Source organism: Erinaceus europaeus, chromosome 14 (genome assembly GCF_950295315.1).
Source record: "Erinaceus europaeus chromosome 14, mEriEur2.1, whole genome shotgun sequence".
Taxonomy (NCBI): Eukaryota; Metazoa; Chordata; class Mammalia; order Eulipotyphla; family Erinaceidae; genus Erinaceus; species Erinaceus europaeus.
The window spans coordinates 25,253,582-25,268,701 of record NC_080175.1 but is presented as its reverse complement, the minus strand read 5'-3'; the positions used below and the strand labels follow the sequence as shown (position 1 = coordinate 25,268,701).

At 45.3% G+C, this 15,120-nt stretch overlaps 1 protein-coding gene across 1 annotated transcript; it reads left to right on the top strand.

The window, feature by feature from the left end:
• The first annotated feature begins 616 nt into the window (after nt 1-616).
• INA (internexin neuronal intermediate filament protein alpha) lies at nt 617-14,536 on the top strand. The gene is made up of 3 exons (XM_007530609.3): nt 617-1,741; nt 11,218-11,342; nt 12,508-14,536. The coding sequence occupies exons 1-3, from the start codon at nt 677-679 to the stop codon at nt 12,809-12,811; spliced, it is 1,494 nt and encodes a 497-aa protein (XP_007530671.1). The 5' UTR covers nt 617-676; the 3' UTR covers nt 12,812-14,536.
• Nucleotides 14,537-15,120: the final 584 nt, after the last annotated feature.

The following is a 15,120-nucleotide window of genomic DNA, read 5'->3' as shown; positions in this document are numbered from 1 at the left end:
TCTTGCCCTCCCAGGACATACTTGTCACACAATGGGCGGGGGATCCCTCGACTCTGCCCAGTGCGGCCATTCCAGTTCTTGCCTAGGCTTCTTTCTCGTCTTGCCCCCGTTCCCTTCCTCTCCGCTCTCCCCGGGGCTTCTCAGGCTTTTCAGGGCTCACCGGCCCCGCGCACCCAGCAGCTGCGGAGACGCTCTCTGACCTGCAGACCCACTACCGCGGGGACCCTGCGCAGGTGGAGGACGGGGACACAGCCTCACTGCGGTGCCCGCGCTCAAAGGTCCCGCTCGAGGTGGGGGTGCGCGGACCCTACACCGCTCCCCGGGCTCAAGGGCGCAGGGAGGTCAGGCTGTGGGGCGGGCCAGCAACGCGTTGTCCGAGCAGCTCCAGGCCTTTACGTACCCCTCGGCCCTGGCCTTTCCAACCCTTCCTGGGGCGAGGGGGCTGAGAGAGCACTGGGTGCGGCAGCTACGCAGACTGCCCGGCCCTGCGCTGCTGCGGTCGTCACTGCGCTTCCCCGCCGCCCCCCGCCACCCGATGCGGCAGCTCCGCCCCTGACGCGCCGCCCCGGCCCCGCGCCTTAAAAGCCGGTGCGCACCGCCCCGCCGCGCCCACCCGCGCACCTCCGCTCCGCTCCGCGTCTCCAGCCGCCACCGCGCCCGACCCGGCCCCGCCACCATGAGCTTCGGCTCCGAGCACTACCTGTGCGCCGCCTCCTCCTACCGCAAGGTGTTCGGGGACGGCTCCCGCCTGTCCTCGCGCCTCTCCGGGCCGGGCGGCGCGGGCGGCTTCCGCTCGCAGTCGCTGTCCCGCAGCAACGTGGCCTCCGCGGGCGCCGGCTCGTCGATCTCGTCGCTCGGCCTGGGCCTCGCCTACCGCCGCTCGCCCGCGTCCGACGGCCTGGACCTGAGCCAGGCGGCGGCGCGCACCAACGAGTACAAGATCATACGCACTAACGAGAAGGAGCAGCTGCAGGGCCTCAACGACCGCTTCGCCGTGTTTATCGAGAAGGTGCACCAGCTGGAGACGCAGAACCGCGCGCTGGAGACCGAGCTGGCCGCGCTGCGCCAGCGCCACGCCGAGCCTTCCCGCATCGGGGAGCTCTTCCAGCGCGAGTTGCGCGAGCTGCGCGCGCAGCTGGAGGAGGCGAGCTCGGCGCGCGCGCAGGCCCTGCTGGAGCGCGACGGGCTGGCGGACGAGGTGCAGCGGCTGCGGGCGCGCTGCGAGGAGGAGAGCCGCGGGCGCGAGGGCGCGGAGCGCGCCCTGAAGGCGCAGCAGCGCGACGTGGACGGCGCCACGCTGGCCCGCCTGGACCTGGAGAAGAAGGTGGAGTCGCTGCTGGACGAGCTGGCCTTCGTGCGCCAGGTGCACGACGAGGAGGTGGCCGAGCTGCTGGCCACGCTGCAGGCGTCGTCGCAGGCCGCCGCCGAGGTGGACGTGGCCGTGGCCAAGCCGGACCTGAGCTCGGCGCTCAGGGAGATCCGCGCGCAGTACGAGTCCCTGGCCGCCAAGAACCTGCAGTCCGCCGAAGAGTGGTACAAGTCCAAGTTCGCCAACCTGAACGAGCAGGCGGCGCGCAGCACCGAGGCCATCCGAGCCAGCCGCGAGGAGATCCACGAGTACCGGCGCCAGCTGCAGGCGCGCACCATCGAGATCGAGGGGCTGCGCGGAGCCAATGAGTCCCTGGAGAGGCAGATCCTGGAGCTGGAGGAGCGGCACAGCGCTGAAGTGGCTGGATACCAGGTAACCGCTGCGGCGCCGACCCCTCCCGCGCACACCTGACTGTCCCTCACAGCCAGGACCCTCGGGGGGGGGGGGACAAGGGGGACTAGGGCCCCCACTGGGGACGTTGGCAAAAAGAAAACCCCGGAATCTCCTCCACTGGTTTTTTTTCTGGGGCGGGGGGGGGGACCTGCAAACCATCTTTCCCTGCCCTTCATTTAAGGTCTTTATCCCAGATCTTCTAAGAAAGAAAAAAAAAAAAAAGTCCTTAAGCGTTTGTTCTTTAGAGTCTGAAATCTAACTCATGTTTCCCTACCAGAAAGTGACCATAAATATTTTGGCGACATGAAGAACGAACCCCACCCACCCAAGTAAGAGTGAGCCTAACACAGAGAGGTTGGTGGCACTGTCTGGATTGTCTGGCTTCTTTGGTTGACTTTGAAAGGTTTCCTGTGCACTGCGGAATTGATATTCATAGAGTGCGGTGCCCTAGGGGTGAAGGGAAAATGCCGGCTTGAACTGCGAAAGATCCTAGCCCGTTTTCTTGACTTTCGTCTTCAAAAGAGAATGAGAGTCATCGAGCTGAATGACTGAGCTTGTAACACACACACACACACACACACACACACACACACACACACACACACACACACACTTCCCTTGCTCACAGACTCTGAAGGCATTTCTTCCTAAAGCTTTTCAAATTGAATGAGTGGGGCGCTGTCCTTGGTGCTGATTTGCGGTTCTCATCTCAGAAATGTCTTTCTCATGTCGTGTCCTAATTGTGACTCTCCAGGCAATTAATTAACTGCTTCGTTTTTTGTTTTTTCCTCCCTGCAAGAACACATCAGTTTTGACTACCTGCAGTCATGGGTCATCTCATGAACAGCATCAATTTTCATTTTCATGGATGGCTTAACATTTAACAAAAACCATTTACTCTGCTCAGCAGCAATAAGGTCTCACTTGAAAAATGCCCATTTCCTTAACAATTTTCCATGCTAAATGCATGTGTTAAATCACACGTAAATCATAATCATAGCCCACTTTTCTTTTCCACCTTTGTCTGCCCTCTAAGCTCCTGTGAAGATATTGATTGGTTCTTTCTTCTCTCTCCAAACAAAGACCACTGCATCTTCAGTTCTACTGTATAAAGCCTTTTGTACTTAGGACTTCAAAAAGCACAGACACAGGAGAAAAGTGCAGAAGATAATATAAAATGATGTGATTCGTTTTATTTATCTTTTTTTTTAAAGAAAAGAATGGGATTTATTGGCTTGAAGGCAACTTGAATTGGGAAACTTATCTCAGACAGTAAAGACTGCTGTTCCGTTTCAAGATACAGTAAACAAGATATTGGATAGAGTGGTGATAAATCATAGACTTTCAAACTATTCCTTCTAGGCAAGATGACAGTGTACATTTGATAAAAATTAGTCAGGTTTGGGAGCATTAATAAAATGCAGCCAAAAAAAGAAATGAACCATCAAAAGTACTATTTTTGTCTGGAGTTAAAGAGGTATTATTGATGTACTGAAACTTGCTATTATAAATTACGTTTATAAATTATGAAAGAAAAGAATCTGGCTTTGACCATTTTTCTTAGCTCGTTTGGTATCACAGTACTTTTCAAATAAATGTTCCTATTCTCCTTCAAAATCTAACAAAACTTTTCATTGTATGGCCTGGCCTCTGAGTAAATCACATTTATTTAGTTGAGAATTTGTTTTTTCTTCTAGAAACCTCAAGGGTGAGCTTAATAGTCTTCTGAAGGTGGATAGTCTACATAATCACCCATATCTGTCATCTGAATTGGACTTTACCATTTCCTCGTCTCTACATTCTAAAAGATACAGAGAGTCACAATATTTTCTGATTTATTTTGTTTGCTTTTTAAAAGCTTGCAGTGTTAGACAATAATAGGGTCATGCAAACATAGTCTGCAGGGGACAAGCAAACAAAAACACCGACAGAAAATGTGGCATCTTCAGCCCTGCAGTGCTGCCCCCATCAGCTTTGGCCTTAAACCTCAGTGGACTTGCTGGGTTGGACAGGAAATCAGACAACAGAAAGCTATTTCCTGTCCCTTGGGACTAAGCATTAAGGAGGTGCTCACAGCCTCACCTGCAGGTCCTAAAGACCTGTGAACCTCAGTGGTGGTCTCTGGTTGTTCTAACAACCTTAGTGCTAAGATGAAAAACAAATCTCCACAGTGAGACCCAGCCATTGTTCCCTTGCCCCTCACTCCCTCCTCCTCCCCTTTCACTGCAGTAATGGGAATCCTCTCTCTTCTGCTTCAGCGATTAATGGCAGGCCCATTTTCCTTTGCTATTTGCCACCATCTAAGATTCCATTAAAGTCATGTTTTTCCTACCTTGGACTGCTGACAGCCTATTTGAAGAGAAGAATGCTTACTGCATTTTTGAAAGAATGATTCAAGGTGACATAGTAACTACACAGTAGTGTATAAGAGACTCTGAATCAGGCAGCAAGAGAAAATTATAAAGAACTAAGGCTGTTGTTTCCAAAAGCCAAATGCAGCCACTCAAATGCAGCGTATGTCTTTTCCATTTCTGACACAGGTCAATTCCAGTCCCTGCATTGTTATTTGACAACCATTAGAGTTCCAGTGCTGCTAGTGACATTCTTGAAGGGTACTAGGGACCCTGGCCCTATTCTATGGTTCATCTTGGAAAGCTGAAACATTCCTTGAAAGACCTTGCTGAACAATCAAGATCACCATTAGTTAATGCTCTCTAGGGAGCTGTGCCAAGTCGGCACTCTTCTCTCTCCAGTATGAGATTAGAATACAGCCTAATTAAATAGCAGAAAGGGGCTGGTCCCTGGGAGATTGGAGGTGGCAGTGGCTGCATATAAATCTATAGCCTGATAGATCCATTTCTGAAATTAGAGTTCAAGGAAAAAGGTCTTTCTCTTTGAACTCTCTCATGTGCTTTATTTATGGTTCTTGTCCACTTCTTTCTTGTTGTAGGATTGTCAACTAAAGTTACCATAATAAGTCCCTTACAGACATGAACTGAAGCTAGAAGTCCCTAAATCCACTGATATACCCAAGTCACTTGAAAGCTTAAAAAAAAATGTAAAACTCTCAGGCCCACTACTGAATGCACGGATTCAGTATTTCATAGGCAGGACCTGGGAACACACATTTGCAATGAAAACGCTATATGCTAGCATTCCCCAGACTAGTTTTGGGATACACTGACCTAAGTCACAACTCCCAGTGTAAACCAGCTGATTGAGGTACATCTAACATACACTTTGAGAGCATGGTAAGAGGAAAAAGAAAAATGTAGATAAAAGCAAAGATAGGAAGAAGAGTAAGGCATGAACTGCCTGTGATCTGTGAGTGAGTGGACTACGTGTAAGAGCCCTCTCTCTACCGGAGTTCATTAAGCAGAGCAGTGGCTTGAGTAGTCTCTTTCAGTCAGACTGTGTAATATTTGTCTCACTGTGGGCCCCTAAAAGTCAAAATCCCTAGGAGTGTTTGTCATCCCTGTTCTCTGCAGATGCTAATGTGGCCCATCCTTTCTCCCAGACCCACTCAGCCTGCATCCTTTCAGCCTGGGGATGATGCTCAACATTTGTCTTAGCTACTCCAGAAGAGACCCCAGCTGGAGCTGGGAAGCACCTCTCTAGGGTTCCTTCAGGCTAAACCAGAAGCAGCTGCGTGTTGGGGGAGGGGACAGACTGCAGCACTCTGCTCAGATTTTGAGCTGGAGGCCATCTTTGACAGGGCTTTTGAAGGGCAATGCAAGACCGCCTGGTGTGGGGAAGAGGGCACAGACAAAGAAAGCAGATTGGAAGAGCAGTGGTCAGCAACCAGCACAGTTCCTTCTACAGAAGCTAAGTCATGCATTTTCTCTACTCTGATCCCTGAAATAGACATGTGGACTGTGCAACATAGAGGTTCGAAGAGATTCCTCTACAACTCAGCTCCAAAAACCTTATTCAGAAAATAGAGCTGTGAAGCAAAAATACTTTGAAAGAATCTAATTAATCTGTTGATGAGACAAAACATCTATCTCTAAATCCTCTATTAACTTAAGCCTATTTATCCTTATTTATATTTCATTGTTATTTATATTTCAAGCCTACAGTAATGTAGGTGAGAAGAGGGACTACTGGATTGGGTAGAGTGTGGTAGCAGGTAGCAATTCAACTTTCAGAACAATAGAAACCATTAAGTAGCATTTAATTCACACACTGCTTTTGAGTACCCTTATCCATCACTAAGAAACTTGCTCTTAGTTGGTTTTACCTCAGATAGCAACCAAAGGTAAGAACTCCCCCCCCTTTTTTTTCCTCCAGGGTTATTGATGGGGCTTGGAGCCTGCACCATGAATCTGCTGCTCCTGGAGGCTATTTTTTCCCCTTTTTGTTGCCCTTGTTGTTATGGTAAGAACCATTTTAAGCCCTCCTGATCACTCAGTGTCTAGTAGTTCAGAATATTCCCATCATTTCCCAGTGCACTAGGTGTTTGCCCCACTACTTAGTATGTCTTGGTCTGTAACTATCAGTCAGGTTAGTCCCTCCTGTGTAAACGGTTTGCCTGTCAATATTTTTAGAACAGGTAGGCGGTATGAACTTTAATTCTTTCTGTAGATTCTCTTGATTTGAAGGTTCCCACTCTGCTTTAATAGCTAAGCCTTTAACAATCAGTTCTTTTCCTCACACAAGGAGATTCATAAAAATAGCTCTGTCAATGTATTCTTCATGCCAAAAGAAATTGGAACTGACTATACTCCTAAGATCTTATAATTTCTGTAGACCTATTTTAAATCAGTTTTTTTTTTTTCTTCCTCCAGGGTTATTGCTGGGCTCCTTGCCTGCACCATGAATCCACCGCTCCTGGAGGCCGTTTTTTCCCCTTTTGTTGCCCTTGTTGTAGCTTTGTTATGGTTATTATTATTGCCCTTGTTGACACAATTCGTTGTTGGATAGGACAGAGAGAAATGGAGAGAGGAGGGGAAGACAGAGAAGGGGAGAGAAAGATAGACACCTGCAGACCTGCTTCACCGCCTGTGAAGCGACTCCCCTGCAGGTGGGGAGCCCGGGGCTCAAACCGGGATCCCTACGCCGGTCCCTGCGCTTTGCGCCACATGCTGCTTAACCCACTGCGCCACCGCCCGACCCCCAGTTTTTTTTTTTTTTTTTTTTAGAAAAGTGAAGGAGCTGGATGGTAGTGCACCAGGTTAAGCACACAGTGCAAAGCACAAGAACCCATGCAAGGATCTCAGTTCCCCACCTGCAGGGGGGAGGCCACTTTTCAAGTGGTGAAGCAGGCCTGCAGGTGTCTTATCTTTCTCTCCCCCCTCTTCTCCTCTCTCAATTTCTCTCTGTTTTATCCAACAACAATAATGGGAAAAAGATGGCTGCCAGAAGCAATGGTGGCAGTGGCTGCATATAAATCTATAGCTTGGTGGTCCGGGAGGTGGTGCAGTGGCTAAGGCACTAGACTCTCAAGCATGAGGTCCTGAGTTTGATCCCTGGCAGCACATGTACCAGAGTGATGGCTGGTTCTTTCTCTCCTTTCTCATGAATAAGTAAATAAATTATTAAAAAATATAATAATCTATAGCTTGATAAGTCCATTTCTAAAATTAGAAATCAAGAAAAAAGGCTCTTTCTTAACTCTCTCATGTGCTTTATGGTTTTTGTCCACTTCTGTTTTACTATAGGATTGTCAACTAAGGTTACCATAATAAGTCCCTTACAAAAATGAACTGAAGCTAGAAGTTCCTAAATCCATTGATATACCCAAGTCACTTGAGAGCTTAAAAAAAAATTTTAAATTCTGGAAGTCGGGCGGTAGTGCAGTGGGTTAAGCGCATATGGCACAAAGCACAAGGACTGCCGTAAGGATGCTGGTTCGAGCCCCCAGCTCCCCACCTGCAGGGGGGTCACTTCACAAGTAGGTCTTTATCTCTCCCTCTGTCTTCCCCTCCTCCCTCCATTTCTCTCTGTCCTATCCAACAATGACGACAACAAGAATAACTACAACAATAAAACAAGGGCAACAAAAAGGAATAAATAAATATTTTTTAAAAATTAAAAAATGGGGGGTCAGGCGGTGGCGCAGTGGGTTAAGCGCATGTGGCACAAAAGCGCAGGGACTGGCGTAGGGATCCCGGTTCGAGCCCCCGGCTCCCCACCTGCAGGGGAGTCGCTTCACAGGTGGTGAAGCAGGTCTGCAGGTGTCTATCTTTCTCTCCCCCTCTCTGTCTTCCCCTCCTCTCTCCATTTCTCTCTGTCCTATCCAACAACGAATTGCGTCAACAAGGGCAATAATAATAACCACAACGAAGCAACAACAAGGGCAACAAAAGGGGGAAAAAAATGGCCTCCAGGAGCGGTGGATTCATGGTGCAGGCACTGAGCCCAGAAATAACCCTGGAGGAGGAAAAAAAAAAATGAAAAATTCATAGTGCAGGCACTGAGCCCAGTAATAACCCTGGAGGCAAAAAAAAAAATGAAGGGGCATTTATTTTTGAGACAGAAAGAGAAAGATACCACAGCGCCAAAGCTCCTTCAGTGCAGTGACAGCCAGTCTCAAAGTGTGCATAAGGAGAATTGTTTTTACCAGGAGTCTATATGGGGCTTGATTCACCCTGTATGCCTTGGCTAGAATGGGATTGGTAATCAGGTAGAAAAGTTAACTTTCCGTTTGATAAAATAACTAAAGATAGGGATGGGTGGATGGATGGATGGATAGATAGATGGATAGGTAAAGAAAAGGAAGGAAGGAAAGAAGGAAGGAAGGAAGAAAGGAAGAAAAGTGACCAGGAAACAGCTCACCTACTTGACTGTATGAAACCCAGATTCAAGACCCTAGCAACCACACAGGAGTTCTGCACGGTAGGACCAAGGGGAATCTCCATGAATAGCAGAGTGGTGCTGCGGTGTCTCTCCTCTGTCTCTCTCTTTCTGAAGGTAAAGGGGCAAGGTCATCAGGAGACCTTGGTAGTAATTACTACCTTGGCTGAGACCTTGGTAGTAATTTCTTAAAAAGTACAAAAAATTGGGAGTCGGGCTGTAGCGCAGCAGACTAAGTGCAGGTGGCGCAAAGTGCAAGGACCAGCTTAAGGATCCCGGTTGGAGCCCTGGCTCCCCACCTGCAGGGGTATCGCTTCACAGGCGGTGAAGCAGGTCTGCAGGTCTTTCCCTCCCCCTCTCTGTCTTTCCCTCCTCTCTCCATTTCTCTCTGTCCTATCCAACAACGATGACAATAATAATAACTACAATAATAAAACAAGGGCAACAAAAGGGAATAAATAAATAAACAAATAAATATAAAAATTTTTTTAAAAAAAACAGTGTTGGAGAGCTGGGTGGTGGCACACCAGTTGAGCCTACTACATGTTAGCCATGTGCAAGGACCTAGGTTTAAACTCCTGCTTCCTACCTGCAGTGGGGAAGTTTCACAAGCAGTGAAGTGGGCCTGCAGGTGTCTTTCTCGCTTATCTTCCACTCCCCTCTCAATTTCTCTGTCCTATCAAATAAAAAGAAGGAAAAGAAGAGAAAAATGGCTACCAAGAACAGTGGATTCATCGTGCAGGCACTGAACCCCAACAGTAACCCTGGTGGCAATGAGTAAAAGAAGTGTTTAACATTCATTCATTCAACAATTATTTATTGAGCACCTGCAGTGTACATTGTGCTAGGCTCTGGGTGTTCAGAGTCTTTCTTTTAGACAGAGTCTTACCTCTATGTTAATAATATTCTAGAGCAGTCATTTTCTAAGGAATATTTTTCCCCTTGGTGATCGTTAGTAATGTCAGGAGATAGGGTTATCCTAACAGGGAGAGAGAAGCAAAGAGAGAGGTCAGGGATGGTGCTAAACATCCTGAGGTGCACAACACTGCGTAGCAAAGAATCATCCTGTGCCATGTTATACAGAGGTGTAGAATACAGGACTTGTATGTGTGAGAGTCTAGGTTCCATCCTGGAACTGCATATTCTTTTTTTTATAATTTTTTTATATTTATATTTATTTCCCTTTTTGTTGCCCTTGTTTTCTATTGTTTTCATAGTTATTATTGTTATTGATGTCATTGTTAGATGGGACAGATAGAAATGGAGAGAGGAGGGGAAGCCAGAGAAGGGGAGAGAAAGATAGACACCTGCAGACCTGCTTCACCACCTGTGAAGTGACTCCCCAGCAGGTGGGGAGCCGGGGGCTCAAACCGGGATCCTTCCACAGGTCCTTGCGCTTTGTACCACATGCGCTTAACCCACTGTGCTACCACCAACTCCTGGAACTGCATATTCTATGTAGAGATCCGTACTATGGTCCTTTCTCTTTCTCTTGTCCCCTTTTATAAAAAAAAGAATCTTTAAAAAAAAAATCAGTAAACTACTAAAAAAGAAGATAGTTTAAGACAGTAAATGAAAACTGACACATCCCAGGAGGTGGCACAGCAGTAGAACTCAGGACTTGCTGGCAGGAGGTCCTGAGTTCAATCCTCAACACCACCTGTGCCAGACTGCTAAAACTGCTTTTCCTCTATGCCTGGAACTTTTGGGACAATTCAATTATAAACCCAGTTTCTTTTTTCTTCAGGACTTTTGCTGGGACTTTGTGCCTGCATAATTCCACTGATCCCAGCAAAACTATTTCTTTTTTCTTTTTCTTTTTTCTTTTCTCTTTTTGGTAGAGCATTAAAGAGAGCAAATGAGATACCATAACACTGCTGCACCACACATGAGATTTCTCCTTTGCATGCTGCTCTCATGTGACTAGGTACTCAAACCCAGGTCCTCAAGTATTGTACAATGTATGTTCTAGGACCAGCAAAATAGCTCACTTGGCTAGTACACTGACTTTACTATGTGCACACCCAGGTTTGGACACAGCCCCTACTACAGTAAAAGAAGCAGTTGGAATTTTCTAAATCTAAACTCTTAACTAGAGACTTCAGATTTTGGAAAGCACATGCAATAGACAAGTTACTTGATAGCAATGTGACAGACAAGAGAGGGCTGGAAAGAAGAAAGGAAGGAAAATATCTCCCCAGTTGAGAAGTGTGTGCCCTGTAACATAAGTTCCCAACTCTTACCATGCATCCAAATCTCCTAGGGACATTTAGGGGAAAAGTACAGGTGTTGAGACCATATCCCAGAACTAGTGAACCAGAATTTTGACTAAGGCACAGGAGCAGGTCTGAACATTTTTAATGTATAGTCAAAGTTGAGGATACTCTTACAAAAAACCCAATGAGGGACTGGGAAGTGACACACCAGAGGGCACATGTTACCATATGCAAGAGCCAGGGTTTAATCCCCCATCCCCATATACTGGGAGGAAGTTACACAGTATGGAGAAGCAGTGCTGCAGCTGTCTCTCTCCCTCTCTACCCTTTCTGTCTCTATCCAACAAATAAAATTTATATTTTTAAAAAACAAAGTTTGCAAGCCTATGAATTTGAGCTAGTTTAGTGTAAAGGTTTTGCTTTTTTGCATATGTCTCTTTTCAGGATAGCATTGGGCAGCTGGAGAATGATCTGAGGAATACCAAGAGTGAGATGGCACGCCACCTTCGGGAATACCAGGACTTGCTCAATGTGAAGATGGCTCTTGACATTGAAATAGCAGCCTACAGGTACTATAAAGAGCATGCTACCTCAAGCAGACCCAGTCACCTGAAAGTAAAGACCTATAATGAATAAATGGTCCTGGTCTCTCTGCTTTCTTATGTAGGGGGGAAAGGGGTTGCAGGGATGAGGGAAGTCAAAACTGCCTCCTTTGCAGGTGTGCTCACTGCTCTGTTCTTCACTTTGATGATAGCACGGGAGCATGTGCTCAGGGGAAGCTTAAAAGAGGTGAAACAGTGATGTCTCTCTGTTGTCTCTCCCTCTGTCTCTTACCCTGTATTTGGGGAGATGGAAAAAAATCCACTGGGAACAGTAAAATTGATGAAGCCCTTGTAGCAAGAGAGAGAGTAAGCAACTTTGAGTTACAATAAACTAAGTATCATGGTTACTCTTTAATGATGCTGCTTACCCCAGGCTGAGAAGTCCTTAACAGTTCATTCAATGGTTTCTGTTGCCGCTGGCTCAATTTCCTGTGTACCCTTTTATGTTGAGAAAGTACAGATGGCAAATTAAGGCTGAGCTAGGCAATTCTTCCCTCCGTTATGGACTTTTCACCTCATTATCCTTGCTACACTGAAAGTTGTAGCAAAATTTCTTCTCCCTAGGACTTTGTAGATTCTGCCAAAAATGGGTTGACCAGGCCAAAAGAAGAAGTGTTACCATTTTCAAATATATTTGTAAATAGAATAGGTTTTACCTTGGCATTGCTTTATACAATTGGTGATAAGGGGGTGTGGGTGTGTACATATATGTGCTTGTGTACATGCTTAATGCTAGAAAACTCCATGTCTTTGGACTTTGGAATTCAATATTTACTGATCTCAGTATTATAAAGAAACAACAAAATCTTACCAAAACATTTTTTTTTAAATTTTTTTTAATTTTATTTAAGAAAGGATTAATTAACAAAACCATAGGGTAGGAGGGGTACAAACCAAAACATTTTTTTTTAATGAAGGGGCTAGAAGGTTATTTAAAAAACAAATAGTCCTGGTGGGTAGGGGAGACAGCATAATGGTTGCGCAAAAGACTTGCATGCCTGAGGCACTAACGTCACAGGTCCATACCCCCACTCCACCATGAAACAACTGTTCTGTGCTTCGGTAAAAATACAGATAGTAAAAGAAAGTTAAAGGTTAATTTCCTGATGGCTTTTCTCTGTTGGGTTTACAGGAAACTACTGGAAGGTGAAGAGACACGTTTCAGCACCAGTGGATTAAGCATTTCAGGGCTGAATCCACTCCCCAACCCAGGTTATCTGCTTCCACCTAGAATTCTCACTTCTACAACCTCCAAAGTCTCATCCAGTGGGCTGTCTCTTAAGAAAGAGGAGGAGGAAGCTTCTAAGGCAACCTCTAAGAAAACCTCCCAGATAGAGGAAAGTTTTGAAGAAATATTGGAGGAGACAGTAATAGGTACTAAGAAAACCGAGAAATCAAACATAGAGGAAAGTACCATTTCAAGCCAAAAAATCTAATTCTGCTACTTTCAGAAATGTCTATGCTTAAAAGGGATAATATGCATTTGACTTGTTAAACAGCCCACTCTAAACCAAAACACCTATCACCACACACACACAATATATATGTGTGTATATGTATATCTTAAGGCTTCAGTCTCACGTTTAGCATTGAATACTTTGATAACTAGCTATCAAGAAAAAAAAAAAAAACTCCTTAGATTGTAGCAAACTGCAGTCCTAGAGTAACACAAAGGAGTTATTTAAGAACACAGCTTTCTAACCTAAAGCTCAGGCTTCACAGTGATAGATGATTCAAGTACAGAAGAAGTACAAACTAAGGTGCTAAATCTGTGATCATTGTCATTTGCTGTGAGTTGAAATGAAAACTTATATTTATTCACTATGCCCAGCCATAGCCCAGTGATATACTTTCATTTAGATGCCTAAAACATAAGATCACTGCCAAAGATAAATCAATGATTTATTCCCAGTGTTATTCTCATAGAACTATTTTACAAATTACAAGTACTTGATAGACATTTTCCTTTTCACACATATGCCCTCAATTTCATATATCCTCCTGGTCAGAAAAGAAAAACAAAACAAACAAACAAACAAACTAAATGTAGTATTCTTCCCTTTTAAACACACTTAGATATTTCTCCCAAGAATTTGCTCCCCCCCACATGCTCTATGCTTAGTGGGAAACTTAGATGCATGTTGACCATTTCCCTGATTCGTGTAATGACTTCTACTCATTTCCTTCTGATCCTATAGGTTAAAAAAAATGGCAGTGATAATTGCTAATGGTTGCCCCAACAAATAAAATTATGAAAAGAGTCCTAGAATTTAGACTTTGAGATTATTCAAATTCAGCTGAGGGGGAAAAAAACTTAAGAATGTAGCATTTCACCTTAATTTTAGAAATATGCTCATAGTTATCCCAAGCTATAATTCAACTGACCTTAGATTTAGTAATATAAGCTAGAAAGGGTAATTATATGAATGGAAAAGACCAAAATCTCATTTATCTGTATCAGCTCATTGTGATGGTATAGAATTAGATATCCGTGCCCTTTAGGAGGAATCCAGATACCCCCTTCCCACTCACCTAGCTCCACAAGAGGCCTTGTTTTCACCCTCTCTCCTAGGCCTTCCAAGAGTGCTGAATGTAGGCTATTTTATCATCAGGGTACAGTGCTACCATCCAAAAGCAAACGCCATTTCTGGCCATTCAGAACCCCCCAGCAAGTAGGAAAAAGAAACCTTTCTGTTTTCAAAGCATTTTGCCCACCAGTTTTCCCACTGCTGCACAGTAGGTAGAGTCTCCCTTCCTTGACAGACAGGAAGAGGTGCTCAGACCAGAGGGGAGGCACACAGGTGCCCATTCACATGCTAGGAAGCAGATTCTGAAGAGTCAGCTTCCCACCGGCCCAGCTGCGTAGCAGCTTATTGTTCAGTCTTCCACGGTGCCAAGTTTGATGCAGGATTTATTCCGTCACCAGTTTCTTTCATCAGAAATGAACAATTGCCAAACCTGTGTCTCCACAAGTTTCCGCTGAGAGCTCTAGTGATGATGACATGATGCTTTTACTGAACTTATGTATCCTCACACATGCTTCAATAGTTCAATTAACTTGAAAAATACTTCAATTCCTTTCCCTTAATCCTATCTCTGTCTTTATTCCTTAAACATTAGTAAAATAAGAAATAAAAGTCACACGAATCCCACCAACATAATGTGTGTTCTGTGGTTTCTGCTTTAATTAAGAGACATGCTGTTTCAATTCACTGAGACCATTGCTTCCCAAATAGTTCAAAAATCATGAACTGGAGAGGTGACTTACTAGGTTGAATGCCCAGCTTCTATCCATGAATCTCTGGGTTCAATCCCTGGCACTTCATGAGAGCAACAAGAAGTATCCCATAGGTGGTGGAGCCGAGCATTGTGCCCTCTCCCACTCAAAAAGAAAAATTGGACCAGGGTGGGAGCAGGGGAGGTGGCTTAGGATAAAGCACATGCATGAGACCCTAGGTTTAACCTCCAGCATGTCATTAAAATCTTGCCTTTTCTGTTCCATGCATGCATCTCTAGGGTTTATTTTCCTCACTTGAAAGCCTTGGGGCTATTGTCTGCATTTGTTTCAAACTGCCTGGACTGAAGACATAGTTTATGGCAAGATGTATGGAAACCAAATCAATCAAATTATGAGATTTCATCCTGTACCTGGACAATGATATAATTAGCTTCAGTTGGCAAATAGTTCTGACATGAAATAGCAGAATATACAAGAAGAAAAGGTCTTACTAAGAAAGTCTTAAAT

Excerpts from the sequence above, each read along its gene's own strand:
- INA (XM_007530609.3), top strand. The coding sequence starts at position 677 with ATGAGCTTCGGCTCCGAGCACTACCTGTGCGCCGCCTCCTCCTACCGC. Across the intron at positions 1,742-11,217 it reads CTGAAGTGGCTGGATACCAG|GATAGCATTGGGCAGCTGGA; the intron begins GTAACCGCTGCG and ends GTCTCTTTTCAG. Across the intron at positions 11,343-12,507 it reads ATTGAAATAGCAGCCTACAG|GAAACTACTGGAAGGTGAAG; the intron begins GTACTATAAAGA and ends TTGGGTTTACAG.